At 47.5% G+C, this 21,277-nt stretch overlaps 1 protein-coding gene across 1 annotated transcript in view; it reads right to left on the reverse strand.

Annotated features, from left to right (window-relative positions):
• lpp (LIM domain containing preferred translocation partner in lipoma) overlaps positions 1–21,277 on the reverse strand; it is a 191,877-nt gene that overhangs the window by 130,970 nt on the left and 39,630 nt on the right. Inside the window, exon 2 of the mRNA XM_080186123.1 lies at positions 1,431–1,558. Coding sequence (XP_080042249.1) covers positions 1,431–1,558 — 128 coding nt within the window. The remainder of the gene's footprint in view (positions 1–1,430; positions 1,559–21,277) is intronic.

Raw genomic sequence — 21,277 nt, forward strand, 5'->3', positions numbered from 1 at the left:
GCAAATGTTGTGCCTTTGTTTAAAAAGGGCTGCAGGGAAAAGCCTGGGAACTACAGGCCAGTGAGCCTCACATCTGTGGTGGGCAAATTGTTGCAAGGTATTTTGAGAGACAGGATCTACAGGCATTTAGAGAGACAAGGACTGATTAGGGACAGTCAGCATGGCTTTGTGAGTGGAAAATCATGTCTCACAAATTTGATTGAGTTTTTTGAAGGGGTAACCAAGAAGGTAGATGAGGGCAGTGCAGTTGATGTTGTCTACATGGACTTTAGCAAGGCCTTTGACAAGGTACCACATGGTAGGTTGTTGCATAAGGTTTAATCTCACAGGATCCAGGGTGAGGTATCTAAATGGATACAAAATTAGCTTCTTGACAGAAGCCAGAGGGTGGTTGTAGAGAGTTGTTTTTCAAACTGGAGGCCTGTGACCAGTGGTGTGCCTCAGGGATCAGTGCTGGACCCACTGTTATCTGTCATTTATATTAATGATTTGGATGAGAATATAGGAGGCATGGTTAGTAAGTGTGCGGATGACATTAAGATAGTGGACAGTGAAGAAAATTATCTCCAATTGCAACAGGATCTTGATCAATTGTGCCAGTGGCTGACAAATGGCAGATGGAGTTTAATTTAGGTAAATGCAAGGTGATGCATTTTGGTAGATTGAACCAGGGCAGGACTTACTCAGTTAATGGTAGGGCACTGGGGAGAGTTACAGAACAAAGAGGTCTAGGGGTACAGGTTCATAACTCCTTGAAATTGGAGTCACAGGTGGACAGAGTGGTGAAGAAGGCATTTGGCATGTTTGGTTTCATCAGTCAGAACATTGAAAACAGGAGTTGGAAGGTTTTGTTGAAGTTGTACAAGACATTGGTAAGGCCACACTTGGAATACTGTAAAAATATAGAACTGATATTATTAAACTACGAAGAGTGCAGAAAAATATTAGGATGCTACTGGGATTTGATGGATTGAGTTATAAGGAGAGGCTGGATAGACTGGGACTTTTTTCTCTGGAGCATAAGAGACTGAGGGGTGATCTTATAGAGGTCTATAAAATAATGAGGGGCACAGATCAGCTAGATAGTCAATACCTTTGCCCAAAGGTAGGGGAGTCTAAAACTAGAGGACACAGGTTTAAGGTGAGAGGAGAGAGATACAAAAGTGTCCAGAGAGGCAATTTTTCCTCACAGAGAGTAGTGAGTGTCTGGAACAAGCTGCCAGAGGTAGTAGTAGAGGTGGGTACAATTTTGTCTTTTAAAAAGCATTTAGATAGTTACACGGGTAAGATGGATATAGAGGGATATGGGCCAGATGTGGACAATTGGGACTAGCTTAGGTGTTGATGCTCCAGTGAACTGTGTGGGTGAATGCACCAGAGAAATCCCAGTTCTTGTTGCTGTCAGAGAATGTAGGTGAAGATCTACTTACCTGTACATCTAAATTTGCACCTGTTTCATAATGATCGGGAGGGAATGTTGGAGGAGGTGGGAATCCTCCGGAGAATGGTGAAAGCTGACTCAATCCTTCCACAGGTGGAGGGGGTGGAGGAAATTCACCTACAGGCAAATCAAGGAAATTCGCAGGTCAATAATCGGAAATTCGATTGGTAAATACAATAGTGTGAATACTGAATACAACGCAGAAACAATATTCCAACCCCATCAATCACACAATCACATAAATCCATAAAACTAACTGCCTAAACTAATCAGCAAAGTGCCACATTTCAGAATTAGAATACACTTCCCTCCTTTTCTTCCAGTGCTCACTGACCTCCCACTCATCCCAACTTCTCTATCCTTGCTGTACTTGTTTACTGAGGTGCACTCACATTCCAGAGTTTAACACATAATATAGATCGAGATTTACATTGTAACACCAGAGGGTCAGTGCTGAGGGAGTGCCGCACTGTCAGAGGGTCAGTGCTGAGGGAGTGCCGCACTGTCAGAGGGTCAGTGCTGAGGGAGTGCCGCACTGTCAGAGGGTCAGTGCTGAGGGAGTGCCGCACTGTCAGAGGGTCAGTGCTGAGGGAGTGCCGCACTCTCAGAGGGTCAGTGCTGAGGGAGCGCCGCACTGTCAGAGGGTCAGTGCTGAGGGGGTGCTGCACTGTCAGAGGGTCAGTGCTGAGGGAGTGCCGCACTGTCAGAGGGTCAGTGCTGAGGGAGTGCCGCACTGTCAGAGGGTCAGTGCTGAGGGAGTGCCGCACTGTCAGAGGGTCAGTGTTGAGGGAGTGCCGCACTGTCAGAGGGTCAGTGCTGAGGGAGTGCTGCACTGTCAGAGGGTCAGTGCTGAGGGAGTGCCGCACTGTCAGAGGGTCAGTACTGAGGGAGTGCTGCACTCTCTCTAATACCTTCACCTGCTTCCTACAATGTGATGCCCAGAACGGAAACAATTCTCCATCTGAGTCTGAACCAGTGTTTTATCCAAGTTGATTGTTCTTGTATCCTGTACGTGCAGTAGTGAAGCCCAGGATTTTGTATGCTTTATTCACTGCTCTCTCACACACCTAACAACCCACAACCCACCAGTGTCCTGTGTCTATGCCCCAAGCCAGAAGAACCTCAGCTCAGTGTCAGTGAGAGGATGAGGAAGAAGTAACCACAGAAACCTAAAACTCTTTGTGCAAAGACTGGTGCTGTGTGATTGCCAAAACATCACAGAAACTACCTGTTATACAGACAGGACTCCTTTTCTTACCCTGTGTGGGCTGAGAGTCAAACAGAGCACAAATAAAATGCTCCCAGCCTCCAGAATTAAAATACCTCCCGGCGTATGGTTTCTATTAAGATTCCTTCCTAAAAATAGGAAGTGCAGTTTACTTAAGAGCAGTCACCTGCACATTGAGAGGCAGATAGGTTTGTATTTAGAGCCAAATGCAGTGATCATGACAGAGAAGGAGGTCATTCAGTTCATTAAGTCAATGCTAGCTCTCTATGAAGCCGTCAATCAGTCAATATCACTCATCCTGGTTTCCATCACCCTCACGGGAATGGTATCCAGGTCATTCCCACTCACACGTTCTTCCTCACATCCCTCCTGACATCTCCAGTCTTTGTACCATCAGCCAGTAGGAGCACTTTCCTTGTCTACTTTATCTAAACTTGTTGTGATTTTATTCACAAATCTCCCCTCAATCACCCAAAAAACCCAACCTAACCCTGTAATTAAAATGTCTCACCCCTGGAACCTTTCTGATCAATTCTCTCCAACTCCCTCACACCCTTCCTTGAGAGTGGTGACCAGAATAATGCTCTCACTGGGGCCTAACCAGAGCTTTCTAAACATTCAGGATAACTTCCCTGTTTTTATACTCAATGCCCCTATCGGGAAAGCCCAGGATCCCTAAAGCCTTGCTTACCACTCTCTCAATCTGTCCAGACACTTGCAGCAATGAAAGAGTGTGAACCCCCAGCTCTCCCAGATCCCGATCTCTTTCACAACAGTGCCATTCGCTTTATTTTCCACTCTCCATCCGTTCCGCCTAAATGTATCACCTCATTCTACTCTGTATTCGATTCCATCTTCCACCTGATGAAAGCAAATTTCTGCAGATGCTGGAATCTGAAATAAAAAGAGAAAATGCTGGAAAATCTCAGTCGGTCTTCCAGCTCTTTTCTCTCCTTCCAGATGCTGCCAGACCTGCTGAAATTTCCAGCATTTTCTCTTTTGGTTCCATCTTCCACTTGCCCGCCAGTTCCACCAGCCTATTGCCACCCTGTTACAGTTGGTTAATGTTTGCCACAACTCCACGTTAACCAGTGTTGAAATTTTATTCTGTATTCCAAAATCCAAGGCCTTAATATATCAGAAAAAGCAGTGGTCCCAGCTCAGAGCCGTGGATTTTATAACACCTCACCAGTTCTCTCAGAATCCTCTCTAGTTATTCCGTATCTTAGAAATGACTCTGAAGTTCAGTGATGGTTATTTTGTAGGCAAAATAGAACATTCTGCACATCCATATCCTGAAAATAGCAATGATATGAATGGCCAGTTAAATGTATTTTTGTTGGTTGAGAAATGAATGCTGGCCAGGACATCAGGAGAACACCCCGTTCCTTTGGAATTAGTGTCAGGGGATTGAGTGAAACCACATAACAGTCAGGCAGCTCCTGCCAGCCCCGTGTTATTAACTTTCCATACCAGAATTCATCTGACCCCCACCCCCTCCCTCACCATCCCAGTCAGCAGCCTGCTCCGAGAATAAACACAGGACACAGGAACTGAGGAAATGGAAGCAGGAGTGCATGGCGGCACGGTGGCACAGTGGTTAGCACTGCTGCCTCACACTGCCAGGGACCCGGGTTCGATTCCAGCCTTGGGCGACTGTGTGGAGTTTACACGTTCTTGTATGTCTACATGAGTTTCCTCCAGGAGCTCCAGTTTCCTCCCACAGTCCAAAGATGCGTAGGTTAAGTGCATTGGCCATGGTAAATTGCCCCTTAGTGTTCAAGGATGTCCAGGTTCGGTGAATTGGCCATGCTAAATTTCTCCTTAAACCAAAAGAGAAAATGCTGGAAAATCTCAGCTGGTCTGGCAGTATCTGTTAGGAGAGAAACGAGCTGACGTTTCAAGTCCAGATGACCCTTAGGCAAAGGCCTCTTTCTGCATTGTAGGGATTTTATGGTTCTATGGTAAGGAACAGACCATTCTGCTCCTCAAACCTGTTCTGTCATTCAATTAGACCAGGATTAATTTTCTCCATCAATGTCTTTTCCCGCACTATCCCCTTGATTTCTTTCTGTAGAAATTTATCAGTCTGTGTTTTGGACATTATTAATATATTCCAGACACAAGACATTCACTGTCTTCCCACTAACCTCACAAACAGAAAACCTCAATCCCTGAAATTGTGAAATTCTTTCAGAAGTGCTGAGTGGCTGGTTATTTGGGAAGTGGGAGACACAAGGCTGATTCTTACCATTGCGTCGTGGCTGTTTTCCAGCACAAAAATGCGGTAAAGTTGGGTGTGAGGCCGTTAACGCGATCCGCGCCCACGTCCGCACAAAGGCCCACTTCACCGAGACCCAGGAATGGCGGTGATCCGATTCGCGCCCAAATGGGCACAATGGCAATTTAAATATATTTGCATGTATTTATGTTGAATTAATGAACTGCCCGCCCGACTTTACCAGCATCCCCAGGGGCAGGGGAGACCGCTGCCGTTCTGTAGGCGATTGGTGCCGGGGGGGGGGAGGAGGCAGAGGGTCGTGATCAGTTTGGGTAGCTGGGGGGGGGGGTGGATAAGGGGACGGTTATGTTGTCAGGGTGGGGGTGATATCTGTGGGGACAATCACTCCCGAGTCACTTTATCCGCTTTTGGTGGCCCGGGAGCGATGTGACAGCGGCACGGTTGTCACATTTTTTTCTAACTGCACATGAAGAGTTCAGAGCTCCGATCATCTCAGGCGTGATAAGCCCCACTCACACTGTGGTTCAGACCCACGATGCTTTTCTCAGTCTAAGTGCGTACGGGGGCGCCTGGAAGCAGATTTCCAAACAGAATCTGAATTGTGCCCAGATTCAGCACTCAGAGACGTAAAGGGGAATATTCCGGGATTGGTGCCTGTGAAGTGGTGGCCCCGGAATCCATACAGAGATTTCAGCTTTCCCCCGTATACACTGCTGTTTGTCCATCATCATCGATGAGGACCTCGACACCATTAGTCATTTTGAGGCTGACTGCGGTGTGTCTGAAGATGACCAATTCGGGCAGGGAATGTCCTGGCACATATTGAGCAGATACCCGTATACACTAATGACTTGGTGAAAGGAATAGTGGCTGGAGTGTCCAGGTTTGGTGGTCACATTAGTTTTTCTGTCCCTATCCGACTGAATCATTACCAAAACTCAATTCCAACACAGCCTCATAACCCTCTCGACTCCCGGAATACAAACCAGGCTTATGAATCTGTCTTGATTTTATAGCTCTGGCAATCCTTACAATATTTTCTCCTTTATTAGTGGTGACACAGCTGGAGGACTGTGTACAGTTTTGGTCTCCTTATTTACAAAAGAATATAACAGCATTCGGAGCAGTTCAGGGAAGGTTCAATCAACTCTTTCCTGGGGTGATATGGTTCTTGGATTAGGAAAGTTTGAACAAGTTTTAGAAGAATGAAACCTATCAGACTGAAATCATATTGGGGGGCAGGGGGGAGGAAAGAACGGCCTTCGCCCTGGGGACCAACATTTGTGAGCAGTCCACATCTTCCATGCCATCTCACCCCACAGCCATAGAGTGCTGCAGGGGAGGGTGGCACAGTGGGTTAGCACTGCTGCCTCACAGTGCCAGGGACCCAGGTTCGATTCCCGGCTCGGATCACTGTCTGTGTTGAGTCTGCACGTTCTCCCCATGTCTGCGTGGGTTTCCCCTGCTTTCCTCCCGCAGTCTGAAAGAGGTGTTGATTAGGGTGTATTGACCCGAGCAGGCGCCAGAGTGTGGCGACTGGGGCACTTTCACAGCAGCTTCATTGCAGTGTTAACGGAAGCCAACTTGTGACTAATAAATAAATAAATATATAACCAGGGGTCGTGGGGTTTTCTGCCCCTCACTGGGAGGTGGTCCTGCCATCTGGAACTGTTGGCCAATCCGGCACCATCATCAGTTCTGGCAACGCAAACAGCGCATCACTGGCCACTGGGGGATAGCAGGAGAAGAAGAGGGAAGGTCCATGGATCCCTGGAGCAGGTGAGTCCGGGATCTTGGGCAGGGAGGGTTTACATAGATCAGAGAGGGGACGCCAAAGGGTATGGGATTAAGGCTATGAGTGGGTAGGAAGGGTAGGTCGTGCCTTACTAACCTTATTGAGTTTTTTGAGAAAGTGACCAAAGAGATGGATGGGGGTAAGGCAGTTGACGTGATATATATGGACTTTAGTAAGGCATTTGATAAGGTTCACCATGGTAGGCTTCTGCAGAAAATGCAGATGTATGGGATTGAGGGTGATTTAGTAATTGGATCAGGAATTGGCTAGCAGATAGGAGACAGAGGGTGGTGGTTGATGGAAAGTATTCGTCATGGAGTTCGGTTCCAAGTGGTGTGCCTCAGGGATCTGTTTTGGGGCCACTGCTGTTTGTAATTTTTATAAATGATCTGGATGAGGGTATAGTTGGGTGGATCAGTAAATTTGCTGATGACACCAAAGTCGGAGGAGTGGTAGATAGTGAAGAGGGGTGTCATAGTTTACAGAGAGACTTGGACAAGTTGCAGAGCTGGGCCGAGAGGTGGCAGATGGAGTTTAATGCAGAAAAGTGTGAGGTAATTCACTTTGGCAGGAATAACAGATGTGTAGAGTATAGGGCTAACGGTAGGACTCTGAATAGTGTTGATGAACAGAGGGATCTAGGTGTATGTGTACATAGATCCCTGAAAGTTGGGAATCAAGTAGATAAGGTAGTTAGGAAGGCATACGGTGTATTGGCGTTTACTGGTAGGGGGATTGAATTTAGGAGCCGCAGTGTCATGTTGCAACTGTACAAAACTCTGGTGTGTCCACACTTGGAGTATTGTGTGCAGTTCTGGTCCCCACATTATAGGAAGGATGTTGCCTGGTATGGAGGGAAGGTCCTATGAGGAGAGACTGAGGGATTTGGGGTTGTTTTCGTTAGAAAGAAGGCGGCTAAGAGGGGACCTTATTGAAACATATAAGATGATTAGAGGTTTAGATAGGGTGGACAGTGATAGCCTTTTTCCTCGGATGGAGAAAGCTAGCACGAGGGGGCATAGCTTTAAATTAAGGGGTGGTAGATATAGGACGGATGTTAGGGGTAGGTTCTTTACCCAGAGGGTGGTGAGGGATTGGAATGCACTGCCTGCTGCAGTTGTAGATGCGCCTAGTTTGGGGGCGTTTAAGAGACCCGTGGATAGGTTTATGGATGGAAAGGGATTGGTTTAGGTTAGAGGGTCATTGCTTTTTTAATTGGTTGGCGCAACATCGTGGGCCGAAGGGCCTGTTCTGTGCTGTTATGTTCTATGTTCTAAAGAGGATTCAATCTTGGGCCGGGGGGTGGGGGTTACCCTGTGTTTGGCAAAGAGCAGCTCCATATCAAGAAGCCTCCTTCCTTCCCGTCCTTTCGTAAATGTTGGACTGTCCACTCCCATCCAACTGCCTAACTGATCTTTGATTTCTTGTTTGAACATGATGGATTCACTGGTGATTTTAGCACCTGCCCCAACCTGTCTTCAGAGGGTGAGCTTGGGGGTGGACACTCACCTATGGTAATGAGGTGGACACTCATTCTACGGTGATGGGGTGGACACTCACTCGATGGTGGTGGGTAGACACTCGCTCTATGGTAGGGTGGGCACGCGCTCTAATGTTTGTGCCCCCTGCCCCACCTCCAGACCACAGCCCACTTGACAGAGGCGCACAAAATATCACCCATAAGATCTTGAGGGGATTTGACAGAATGGACGGTGGCGGCTTTTCCCCAAAGGGGAGGATTTGGGGGAACGGTTTAAAAATAAAGGGTCTCCCAATTAAGGGAGAAATTTGAGGATTTTTTTCTCTCTGAGTGTTATTAATCTGTGGAATTCTCTCCCCCAGGGGACAGTGGAAACTGGGTGGATGTTTTCAGGCTGTTTTCGAAAGATTCTCCAGGGAATCAAAGGAAACTGGGCGTGAACAGGAATGTGGGGCTGATCTTATCAGATGGGGGAGCAGGTTTGAGGGACCGAGTGGCCTACTCTTGCTGATTATTCATGTTTGTTTGACACCCCTTTCACTGGTTAGGCATCGGATTCTGCATTTCGCTCGGACTCTCTGCTTTGTGGTGAGTTTGTGTCGATGTTGCGATGGAAAGGCATTCTAATCTCACTGTTGTTGAGCGTCTCTGCAACTGGGCTCTGATTTGTCAGGGCTGGATATTTGAACGAGATTTTCCCTGTGTTTAAATATAGAGGCGGGTAATTAAATATCAACCGGAACTCAATGTCCACCTCAGCTGCTGCGAAAAGAACCTCCCGTTAAATATGAATATTACAGAGGAACCTTAAACAGGTCAAACTGCAGAGAATCCAAATTTCCATGTTGCCCTCAATCATTCACACAGCAAGTACCAAAACCACGCAACTCAGTCCCCAATGCCTCTCGCTGGCACAGGTTGGCATTGCCAGGTTGGTGAGGGGACAGTACTGGGGGCATTGCCAGGGTATTGTCTGATCATGTCCCTCTCCCCCGGGGGCTCCCCACCCCCCCGAAGGGATCACCTCAACAGGTTTATATATTTAAAGACCTGCCAAGAACTTTGCTGACATTCAGTGAGGGTGGCTGGAGGGGGGAGGGGTTTCTGGCAAGGGGACCAGTTAATCATACGGAAATTTATCCGAGTTGGGTTCTCGCCCTTTCTGATCCCCGTGTAGAGGGTGTGAGGGAGAAATCCCTCTCCTCGCCTATATGTGAGCCAGTGTCTCTACTCAAATTTAGTTTCCAATCACTCACCCATTCTGTAAATGTATTCATCACATTCCTGTAATTTGGTGTAGTCTGCACATTTTGAAATTGTATTCCCAAATCCTGTCCTTGGGAAAAAGCAGTAGCTCCAGCAATGATCCTTGTAGAACATCATGTCCCAAGCTTCTGTGAATTGTAGAATGGGATATTACAGAAGGAGACCATTTGGCCTATGATGTTTGTGTAGTTTTCCAATAGAGCTATCTAGTTAATCGTCTCTGCTCTTCCCCACGGCCCGGTGAGGCTTTTCCTGTACGAGTATCCATCCCATTCCTTTTGAAAGTTATTACTGCTTTCCTGGCACCGCATTCCACACCACAGCAACTAGCTGCATAAAGACGTCATCTCTGGTCCTCTTGTCAGTCACCTCATTCACTGTGTCCTCTGGATATTTCTGCACTGGGAACAGTCTCTGTGTATAAATTCCATCAAAAGACTTCAGGATTTTGAATGGTCATCCCTCCCCAGGAATATGATAGTTTCTCCTGCCACTTCTCTTCTTTCCTGCCTTGTAGCCAGGAGCTTCCAAAACCTCCTCTTTACTGAGTCAGCTCTGTGTTATTGCCAGTGTGTCAATGTCCTCCTGGTGAACTGTGACAGCAGCTCACCTGTCCATTCACCGTGTAATATCAAACAAAGAACAGTCCAGGAACAGGCCCTTCGGCCCTCTAAGTCTGTGCCGATCATGATGCCCTGACTAAACTAAAACCGGACGCACTTACAGAGTCTTTATCCTTCCACTCCCATCCTATTCATGTCTTTATCTAGATGCCCCTAAAATGCTGCTATCGTACCTGCTCCCCGGGCAGCGTGTTCCAGGCATTCATCATCCTTTGTGCAAAAAAACTTGCCTCGCACACCTCCTCTAAACTTTTCCCCACGCACCTTAAAATTATGTCCCCTAATACTTGACTTTTCTACCCTGGGAAAGGCTATTCACTCTGTCCATGCCTCTCATAATCTTGTAGATTTCTATCAGGTCGCCCCTCAACCTCTGTCGCTCCAGTGAGAACAAATCAAGTTTCTCCAGCCTCTCCTCATGGCTAACACCCTTCAGACCAAATAACATCCTGGTAAATCTTTTCTGTACCCTCTCCAAATCCTCCACATCCTTATGGTAGTGTGGTGACCAGAATTGAACACTATATTCCAAGTGCAGACTAACTAAGGTTCTGTACAGCTGCAGCGTGACTTGCCAATTTTTATACTCAGTGCCCCGATCGATGAAGACAAGCATGCCGTATGCTTGCTTGACTACCTTTTCCACCTGTGTTGCCACCTTCAGTGATTGGTGGACATGTACGCCCAGATCCCTCTGCCTCTCAATAATCCAAAGGGTTCTACTCTTTACTGTATAATTCTTACATGCATTGGACCTTCCAAAATGCATTACCTCACACTTGTCCAGATTAAACTCCATCTGCCAGCTCTCCACCCAAGTTTCCAACCGGTCTATATCTTGCTGTATCGTCTGACAATCCTCATCACTATCTGTAATTCCACCAATTTTGGTGTTGTCTGCGAACTTACTAATCAGATCAGCTACATTTTACTCCAAATCATTTATATATACACAATGAACAACAAAGGTCCCAGAGCTGATCCCCGTGGAACATCACTAGTCACAGCTGTCCATTCAGATAAGCACCCTTCCACAGCTATCATCTGTCTTCTGTGGCCAAGCCAGTGCTGTGTCCATCTTGACATCTCTTCTCTGATCCTGTGAGACTTCACCTTCTGCACCAGTCTGCCATGAGGGATCTTGTCAAAGGCCTTACTGAAGTCCATGTAGACAACATCCACTGCCCGATCCTTATCAACCATCTTCATCACTTCCTTGAAAAACCCGATCAAGTTGGTGAGACACGGCCTCCCCTTCACAAAACCATGCTGTCGATCACTAATAAGTCCATTTCTTTCCAAATGTGAGTGAATCCTGTCCCTAAGAATCTTTTCCAATAATTTCCCTACCACTGATGTGAGGCTCACTGGCCTGTAATTTCCTGGGTTATTCCTGTTGTCCTTCTTAAACAAAGGAACAGCATTGGCTATCCTCCTCCGCTCCTCTGAAACTTCAGCTGTGGCCAATGAGGATACATTTAGCTTCCCTCCTCCATCTGAACTATTCTCCACTCCGATCCTAGCTGTCTCTTTCAATCCTTTGTGCACAGTTCCTCCTCTCTGATGTTTCATTCTAGTTTCCATTTCCCTGCCAAATTATTCAGACCCTCCCCCTATAACAGTGCTTAACATTCCTACGAGGACATTGGCCTCAGCTCTGTTGCAGAGAAGCCCAGCCACCCTGAGAGGTCCCTCCAGCTCCCAAACTGATTGGGATGATCCAGGAATCGGAAACCCTCCTTCCTGAACTATTTCTCCAAACACGGAGACCTGTTAAATGCTCCTGTTCCTATACTCGCTAATCCAGGCCAGTGAAAATACTCCAGGCTCCAGACTCCCGTTAGCTTCTTGCTTTCTAACTTTCTCATTAGTTCCTCACACACAGACTGTGTCCTCAATCCTTTTCCTCTGATCATTGGTTTCTGTGTGGACCATGAGTCGATGCCGGTCTCTCAGGTGGGGTGAGGACCCCCCCACCTACAACCCTCACCCACTCCCCCCCCTCTCCCCAGCGCGAATCCCCTGGGTGGACTCCGGGAAGCACAGACTGCCCCAAATTCACCCAAATGTGTCCAAAAAACTGGTGGGAAAATCTCCCGTTTTCCCACCTTTTGGGCACTTTGCTTTTTTTTGGAAAATCGCCCACACGGAGGCTCGAGAAAGATAATAGAGGCTAAAATGAGTGGGCAAAGATCTGGGAGGTGGAGGATAATGTGGGGAAATGGGAAACTGTCTATTGGGGAAACACAGAAACTGGGAACAGGCGTAGGCCATTTGGCCCTTCGAGCCGGCTCCTCCATGGGGCGATCATGGCCCCAATCTCAATGTAACCTTCTTCCCACACCCCTCGATGTCATTAAGGCTTGTCGGGGAAATTTAAAAAGCAGCACATTAAACGCTGGAAGATTGCAGGATTTATTCAAAGGGAAATTAAAGATCAAAGTGGGGAGGTTTGCTTCAGTTACATCGCACTTTGGTGAGGCTGTGTCTGGAATACTGCGCTCCTTAATGAAGGAAGCAGTTTAGAGAGGGTTTACTGGACTGAGAGCTAGTAGTCTAGCAGAAAGCAGCCAGCAGAATTAAGGACCCCACGCAGCCCGGACATTCTCTCTTCCACCTTCTGCCATCAGGAAAAAGATATAAAAGTCTGAGGTCTCAACCGACTCAAGAACACCCTCTTCCCTGCTGCCGTCAGGCTTTTGAATGGACCTACCTCGCACTAAGTTGATCTTTCTCTACACCCTAGCTATGACTGTAACACTACATTCTGCACTCTCTCCTTTCCTTCTCTGTGAACGGTATGCTTTGGCTGTATAGTGAGCAAGAAACAATACTTTTCAATGCATGTTAATAGATGTGATAATAATAAATCAGATCAGACAGTGACCCAGGCTGGGAATCAAACCCGGGTCCCTGGTGCTGTGAAGTAGCAGTGCTAACCACTGTGCCACCGTGCCATAGCAGAGCTATGTGGGGCTAGTTAATACAATTTTCTGTTCATGTTCAGGGTTAGTCTGTTTGATCAGTATTTTAACTCTAACTAATAATGTTTCTGGAAAGCAATCGACTTTTATACGCTATATTTCCACTGGAGAACATACAGACTTTAATCATTCAAACAAAGTTTCACAATGTCTCCTTGCTTCAATACATGAGGACTGAGTATATTCAGATTCATTCTCTGTCCAATTAAAAGCTCCAGCTCCCGCTGGACTGTGCTCTTTTGTTATATTTGATGCCTTGAAACCATTTTCGCTCTGCCTGCAGGAACAACTCGTTCCTCCTAAACTATCTGAACAATGTGCATGTCTGTGGCCGAGATCATCAACTGTTATTTCTCTACTAACCCATCAACATCTTTTCAAAGTACACAGTCCAGAACGGGATGTACTATTCCACGTCTGGCCTGTCTGAGGTATTGGACAATGTCAAACACTGAATCCTCCAACCATTACGGCTGGCGAACCGTTAAATGCCAAACAATATCAGAGATCGAGCTTTCACAGTGATCACTTGCCCAATCCTTCCATTTGCACTGCCACTTATAATCCTGCTACGCCTCACTGAAGCCACAACCTTACTGCCAGTATCCATCAATGAATATTGGCCCACAAGCACAGCTCTGCTTATCGTCAGTGCTGGCACTGCCGAGAGTGGTCAGATCCTGTCTGATAAACAGCCTTTTCCATCACCCCAATCACCAGAGCAGATTGACAGGGGAAGCTCTGTGACTAACACACACATTGTGGATGTGTAGATGGTTCTGAGTATCGCTCAGCCCTACCTGAAGGTCAGGCAGGAACACTTTCTGAAGTGCATTGGTCAACACTGCTGGCTAAGAGTTCCAGGGAAATGCAGGACACAGGTTTGCTGTGGTGACGGAATTGGTGGCTAAAGACTCAACATCAGGATTCTAACCCCAGACTGACCAACTCCAACAGCGGAGCAGCACCCGGGACAGAAACCCACCTGGAGCCCGAGCTGGTGATAAAATAAAAAATCTTCCATTTCTCAAACACCAATTCACCCAAAATACTTCACAGCTCATTACATAAATTCCAATTGTAAACACAATTCTAATACAGGAAGCTAGCGTGCTAAAATGTACAAAGCAAGATCCCATAAAGTATTAATGATCAGATCATCTGTCTATATGATAACAAATATTGGTCCCAGAAAAACCAGGTAAATTCCCCTTGTATTCCTGGAATCTTTCACACCCACCCTTCATTCAACCTGGGTTTAACATCCCACCTGAAAGGTAACACCTCTGACAGTGTGCACTCCCTCAGCACTGACCCTCTGACAGTGCGGCGCTCCCTCAGCACTGACCCTCTGACAGTGCGGCACTCCCTCAGCACTGACCCTCTGACAGTGCAGCACTCCCTCAGTACTGACCCTCTGACAGTGCGGCACTCCCTCAGTACTGACCCTCTGACAGTGCAGCACTCCCTCAGTACTGACCCTCTGACAGTGCGGCACTCCCTCAGTACTGACCCTCTGACAGTGCGGCACTCCCTCAGCACTGACCCTCTGACAGTGCGGCACTCCCTCAGCACTGACCCTCTGACAGTGCGGCGCTCCCTCAGCACTGACCCTCTGACAGTGCGGCACTCCCTCAGCACTGACCCTCTGACAGTGCAGCACTCCCTCAGTACTGACCCTCTGACAGTGCGGCACTCCCTCAGCACTGACCCTCTGACAGTGCAGCACTCCCTCAGTACTGACCCTCTGACAGTGCGGCACTCCCTCAGCACTGACCCTCTGACAGTGCGGCACTCCCTCAGCACTGACCCTCTGACAGTGCGGCACTCCCTCAGCACTGACCCTCTGACAGTGCGGCACTCCCTCAGCACTGACCCTCTGACAGTGCGGCACTCCCTCAGCACTGACCCTCTGACAGTGCGGCACTCCCTCAGCACGACCCTCTGACAGTGCGGCACTCCCTCAGCACTGACCCTCTGACAGTGCGGCACTCCCTCAGCACTGACCCTCTGACAGTGCGGCGCTCCCTCAGCACTGACCCTCTGACAGTGCGGCACTCCCTCAGCACGACCCTCTGACAGTGCGGCACTCCCTCAGCACTGACCCTCTGACAGTGCAGTGCCTTATGATCCTGAGCTGCGTTGAATGCTCTGCTTTCTTCCGCCCATATATTTATCTGAAGGAGGTGTTGAGAGATCAGTGCCCCGCAGAGAGAACAGCGTCCTTCAAAGAGAGCCCCGTCCCACAGAGAGAGCCCCGTCCCGCGGAGAGAACAGCATCCCGCAGACAGAGCCCCATGCCTCAGAGACAGCCCCGTCCCGCAGAGAGAGCCCCGTCCCTCACAGAGGGCAGTGTCCTGCAGAGAGACTGTGACCCGCAGAGAGAACCCCATCCTGCAGGGAGAGCCCTGTTCTGCAGAGAGAGCAGCGTCCCGCAGAGAATAGGGCCTGGGTGAGACTTTGGTCAGTACAGATTCGATTGGCCGAATGGCCTTCTTCTGTACTGTAGGGATTCAGTGGAGTCTGTGCTGTGATACATTAACACAGTCTGTACATGCTCACGTACAGATGTGGCAGGTGTGGTCACAGGGACACTATTGTCTGGTCAGTAGAAGATGTTTTTGAACTGAACACAGCAGTGGTGTGATGTTGTGTTGATGTGAGTGGTACGTTCCACCAACAATATGCTGCCATCGGGGGCGGGCGGGGGGGAAGGGCAGCTGTGATATTATCAAATGATGGGCCGAATGGTCTCCTCCTGCTCCTTAATCTAATAATGTTAAGCATGAATTTTAGCGCTGGTGTGATGTCAGGTATATGGGTCGGACATCCCAGTCAGTGGCTGATTAAATCAAGCAACAAGTTCCTTTGGTTCTCTGTTGCAGGCAGAGTACAGAGTGCAGTTAACCAGCTAACAAAACACTTGATTGGTCAGCACTTACTGTATAATCCTGAGTGTGCTAATATCTACACTAACAATCAGTTTAAGATAATCAGTTGAGATCTTGATATGACTCATTTACAGTTGATAGAAAGAACAGTGCAGCACGGTAGCACAGTGGTTAGCACCGCTGCTTCACAGCTCCAGGGTCCTGGGTTTGATTCCCAGCTCGGGTCACTGTCTGTGTGGAGTTTGCACATTCTTCTCGTGTCTGCGTGGGTTTCCTCCAGGTGCTCCGGTTTCCTCCCACAGTCCAAAGATGTGCAGGTTAGGTTGATTGGCTGTGCTAAAATTGCCGTTAGTGTCCTGAGATGTGTAGGTTAGAGGGATTAGTGGGTAAACATGCAGGGATAGGGGGGTGGGGCCTGGGTGGGATTGTGTTCGGTGCAGACTCGATGGGCCAAAGGGCCTCTTTCTGCACTGTAGGGTTCTATATTCTAGATATTCAAACACAGGGAACATGTTCACAGCAAACAAAAGGAGTATGTTTAACTATTGTTCCTTTTTTCAACTCCCAGGGAATTAGGGAACCCATGTTGCCCATTGTTTTCTCTGTGAAACACTTGGGTCAGAGTCAACATGCCAGCTAATCTGTTCTCTTTACTCTTGTTGTATGAATTGCTGCAATCATTTGAAATTTGGCATTTTTGTGTTTGTCCCATTAAGTGAAGATGAAAAGGTTCAACAACAGAGTCACAGAGGTTTATAGAATGGAAACAGGCCATTCGGCCCAACCTGTCCATGCTGCCCTTTCTTTTTTAAAACCCCTAAGCTAATCCCAATTGCCCACATTTGGCCCATATCCCTCTCTACCCATCGCACCCATGTCACTGTCTAAATGCTTTTTAAAAGACAAAATTGTACCCGCCTCTACTACTACTTCTGGCAGCTTGTTCCAGACACTCACCACCCTCTGTGTGAAAAAATTGCCCCTCTGGACACTTTTGTATATCTCCCCTCTCATCTTAAACCTGTGCCCTCTAATTTTAGACTCCACTACCTTTGGGAAAAGATATTGACTATCTAGCTGATCTGTGCCCCTCATTATTTTATACACCTCTATAGGATCACCCCTCAGCCTCCTACATTCCAGAGAAAAAAGTCCCAGTCTATCCAGCGTCTCCTTAGAACTCATAAGAACATAAGAAATAGGAGCAGGAGTAGGCCATCTAGCCCTTCGAGCCTGCCCCGCCATTCAATAAGATCATGGCTGATCTGAAGTGGATCAGTTCCACTTTCTCGCTTTCCCCCCAAAACCCTTAATTCCTTTGTCTATCAGAAACCTATCTACCCGTGACTTAAACATATTCAGCGAGATAGCCTCCACCACTTCAACGGGCAGAGAATTCCAGAGATTCACCACCCTTTGAGTGAAGAAGTTCCTCCTCAACTCCGTTCTAAACTGGCCCCCCTTATAGAACATAAAACACTACAGCACAAACAGGCCCTTCGGCCCATGAGTTGCGCTGATCACATCAACACCTACCAATCTATAGACCTATCTATAACCCCCAATCCCATTAAACCCCATATACTCATCCAGAAGTCTTTTAAAAGACCCCAGCGAGTTCGCCTCCACCACCACTGATGGCAGCCGATTCCACTCACTCACCACCCTCTGAGTGAAAAACTTACCCCTAACATCACTTCTGTACTTGCCTCCCCGCACCTTCAATCTGTGTCCTCTCGTAGCGACCATTTCAACCCGGGGAAATAGCCTCTGAGAATCCACCCTATCTATTCCTCTCAACATTTTATAAACTTCTACCAGGTCGCCTCTCAACCTTCGTCTCTCCAGGGAAAAGAGTCCCAGCTCCCTCAACCTCGCACTCTGGTTTCCTCCCACACCCCAAAGATGTGCTCTTAGGCTGATTGGTTTTACCAAATTGACACTATTCTCCCCTGAATCTGGCTAAGTCAGGGGTTCATAGACACGCAGGGTAGAATAGGTGCAGGGTGATGCGGCGGCGCGGGCTTGTTGGGCCGAAGGGCCTGTTTCCCGTGCTGGGTTGTTTTTTGTTCTTTGTTCATAAGGCATGCCTCCCAGTCCAGGCAACATCCTTGTAAATCTCCTCTGTACCCAGAGGTTCTTTACCCAGCGGGTGGTGAGGGATTGGAATGCCCTGCCTGCTGCAGTTGTAAATGCGTCTAGTTTGGGGGCGTTTATGAGATCTCTGGATAGGTTTATGGACGAAAAGGGATTGGTATAGGCTAGTGGGTCATTGTTTTTGTAACTGGTCGGCGCAACATCGTGGGCCGAAGGCCCTGTTCTGCGCTGTAATGTTCTATGTTCTATGTTCTATGTACCCTTTCAATAGCTTCTACGTCCTTCCTATAGTGAGGCGACCAGAACTGCGCACAGTACTCCAAATGAGGCCTGACAAGGGTCTTATAAAGTTGCAGCATTACCTCCCGATTCCTAAACTCAATCCCTTGATTAACGAAGGCCAGTACACCATACGCCTTCTTGACCACATCCTCCACCTGCGAGGCCGATTTAAGAGTCCTGTGGACCCGGACCCCAAGATCCTTGAGGATACTCAAGGACTTGAGGATACTTGAGGACACTCAATCCATCAAGTCCCGGAAGCATCCTAGTAAATCTTTTCTGCACTCTTTCTAGTTTAGTAAGATCCTTTCTATAATAGGGTGACCAGAATTGTACACAGTATTCCAAGGGTGGCCTTACCAATGTCTTGTACAACTTCAACAAGACGTCCCAACTCCTGTATTCAATGTTCTGACCAATGAAACCAAGCATGCTGAATGCCTTCTTCACCACTCTGTCCACCTGTGACTCCACTTTCAAGGAGTTTTGAACATGTACCCCTCGATCTCTTTGTTCTGTAACTCTCCCCAGTGCCCTACCATTAACTGAGTAAGTCCTGCCCTGGTTCAATCTACCAAAATCACTTTTGTCTAAATTAAACTCCATCTGCTGTTCATCAGCCCACTGGCCCAATTGATTAAGATCCCATTGCAATCGGAGATAACTTTCTTCACTGTCCACTATGCCACCAATGTTGGTGTTATTTGCAAACCTACTAACCATGCCTCCTATATTCTCATCCAAATCATTAATATAAATGACAAATAACAGTGGACCCAGCACTGATCCATTTAGATAGTTACATGGGTACGATGGGTATAGAGGGATATGGGCCACATGCAGGCAACTGGGATTAGCTTAGGGGTTTAAAAAAAAAGGGCAGCATGGACAAGTTGGGCTGAAGGGCCTGTTTTCATGTTGTAAACGTCTATGACTCTATGATCCCTGAGGCACACCGCTGGTCACAGGCCTCCAGTTTGAAAAACAACTCTCTACAACCACCCTCTGGCTTCTGTCAAGAAGCCAATTTTATCTCCATTTAGATACCTCACCCTGGATCCTGTCAGATTTAACTTTATGCAACAACCTACCATGTTTCTCTTTCCTGCAAGATTCAGGATCTGTCCAATTAAACAAATGTAAAGAATATTCCTTCATATCTATTATTTATCAGTAGTGGTTTGCTCGTGAAGATTTATTTACACTGATGAAACAACATCAAATTGAAGCATTAACACTTTTTCTTCCAAAGGTGCTGTGTCATCTGCTTCTTTATCTCTCTGTGCCCTGAGACACCCCCTGGGCCACGCCCTGAGTCTCACCCTGGGAGACACACCCTGAGAGACACCCTGGGCCACGCCCTGAGTCTCAGCCTGAGTCTCACCCTGGGCCATGCCCTGAGTCTCACCCTGGGCCACACCCTGAGACAAAATGTGGGTCACGCCCCAAGCCACAACCTGGGCCTCACAAGCACCCCACAATCCCCACCTGCTTCCTATTTAGGCCTGGTCAGCTGACCCTCACAGCAGGTTACTATTGGTTACTTAATGTCACTGCCGAGTGTTTCCACCCTCTTCTGGTTTAATTTCCAAAAACAGATCATCGTTACGTTGCTGTTTGTGGGATCTTGCTGTGCACAAATTACTCACCATGTTTCTTACATAGCAACAATGACCAAGCTGGAGAGCGCGTAATTGGTGGAAAATGCTTTTGGATATCCTGATATCACGGAAAGCACTTTAGAAATGCAAATCTTTCTTTCTTAAATAGTCAGTGATGCTGTGTAACAGTCAGAGGGTAAAGGAATGGGCTTCGCTTCGGAACGAGTTAGAGGCAGGGCCAGTTCTGGAAGAATGGTGAATATTACCAGACTGGGGCAAGCGCCATGTGTAGGGCGCGATCCAAACAGCCGATGCTCCAAAAGCTCTAAATCGAAATTACACATCGAAACCAAATAAAGAAATTAACAACAATAAAATAATAAACTCAGCTCAGAACATCTGAACTCATCGGGACACCGGCACCTTTTACAAGGCAGGGTCGTTTGGAAAGTAGAAAAGGGCAGAGAGAATGTTCGAAGAAAACAGCAGGACGATGGAAAGATCACTTTTTCGAAAGCACCACACTTGGCAGATACCTTTGTAAATCTCTGCAGGATATTTTTCTAGCCAGCAAGGCAACTACAGTAGTTCACAGTGACTTCCAGATGATGTAAAGTGCTGAAACTGTGCTGAAGAATTTCCATAAAACATCTGGCAGTAGTTAGAGTCTCGTGCCAGAGATTACATAAGATCACTGGGTTAAAGGGTTCATCAGCAAACAAGGAGTAATAATTCACACAGCACCCCGAGCAAAAACAAGAACAAACAAGAGACATCGCCTTTACTCGAAAGATACAACCTGACACTACAACAGCCACCATCTCCAGGGCACACTGTAGATAATGGTAACGATGATACACAGAACCATCTCTCAAATCTCATCCCGTTCACCGAGTCACTGCCATAAGAAATAGAAGCAGGAGGAGACCATTCGGTCCATCATTTGATGATATCATGGCTGATCTGATGCGGCTTTTACTTCACTTTCCTACTTGCTGCCCCCCACAGTGAGGAGGTATTGTTGCTGGACTAGTAATCCAGGCAACAAGGAGTGCCCCGGTGGCACAGTGGTTCGCGCTGTTATCTCACAGCGACAGGGATCTGGGTTCAATTCCAGCTTCAGATGAGTGTCTGTGTGGACTCTGCACGTTCTCTCCGTGTGCTCTTCCAGGTCTCCAGTTTCCTCCCACGCTCCAAAGATGTACGGGTTAGGTTGATTGGCCGTGATAAACTGCCCTTGGTGTCAGAGGGATTAGCCGGGTAAAGATGTGGTGTTCTGGGGATAGGGCCTGGGTGGGACTGTTGTCGGTGATGGCTCAATGGGTCAAATGTCCTCCTGCACTGTAG

The sequence above is a fragment of the Carcharhinus amblyrhynchos genome, chromosome 3, assembly GCF_965287045.1.
Source record: "Carcharhinus amblyrhynchos chromosome 3, sCarAmb.v2.hapA, whole genome shotgun sequence".
NCBI classification, from domain to species: domain Eukaryota; kingdom Metazoa; phylum Chordata; class Chondrichthyes; order Carcharhiniformes; family Carcharhinidae; genus Carcharhinus; species Carcharhinus amblyrhynchos.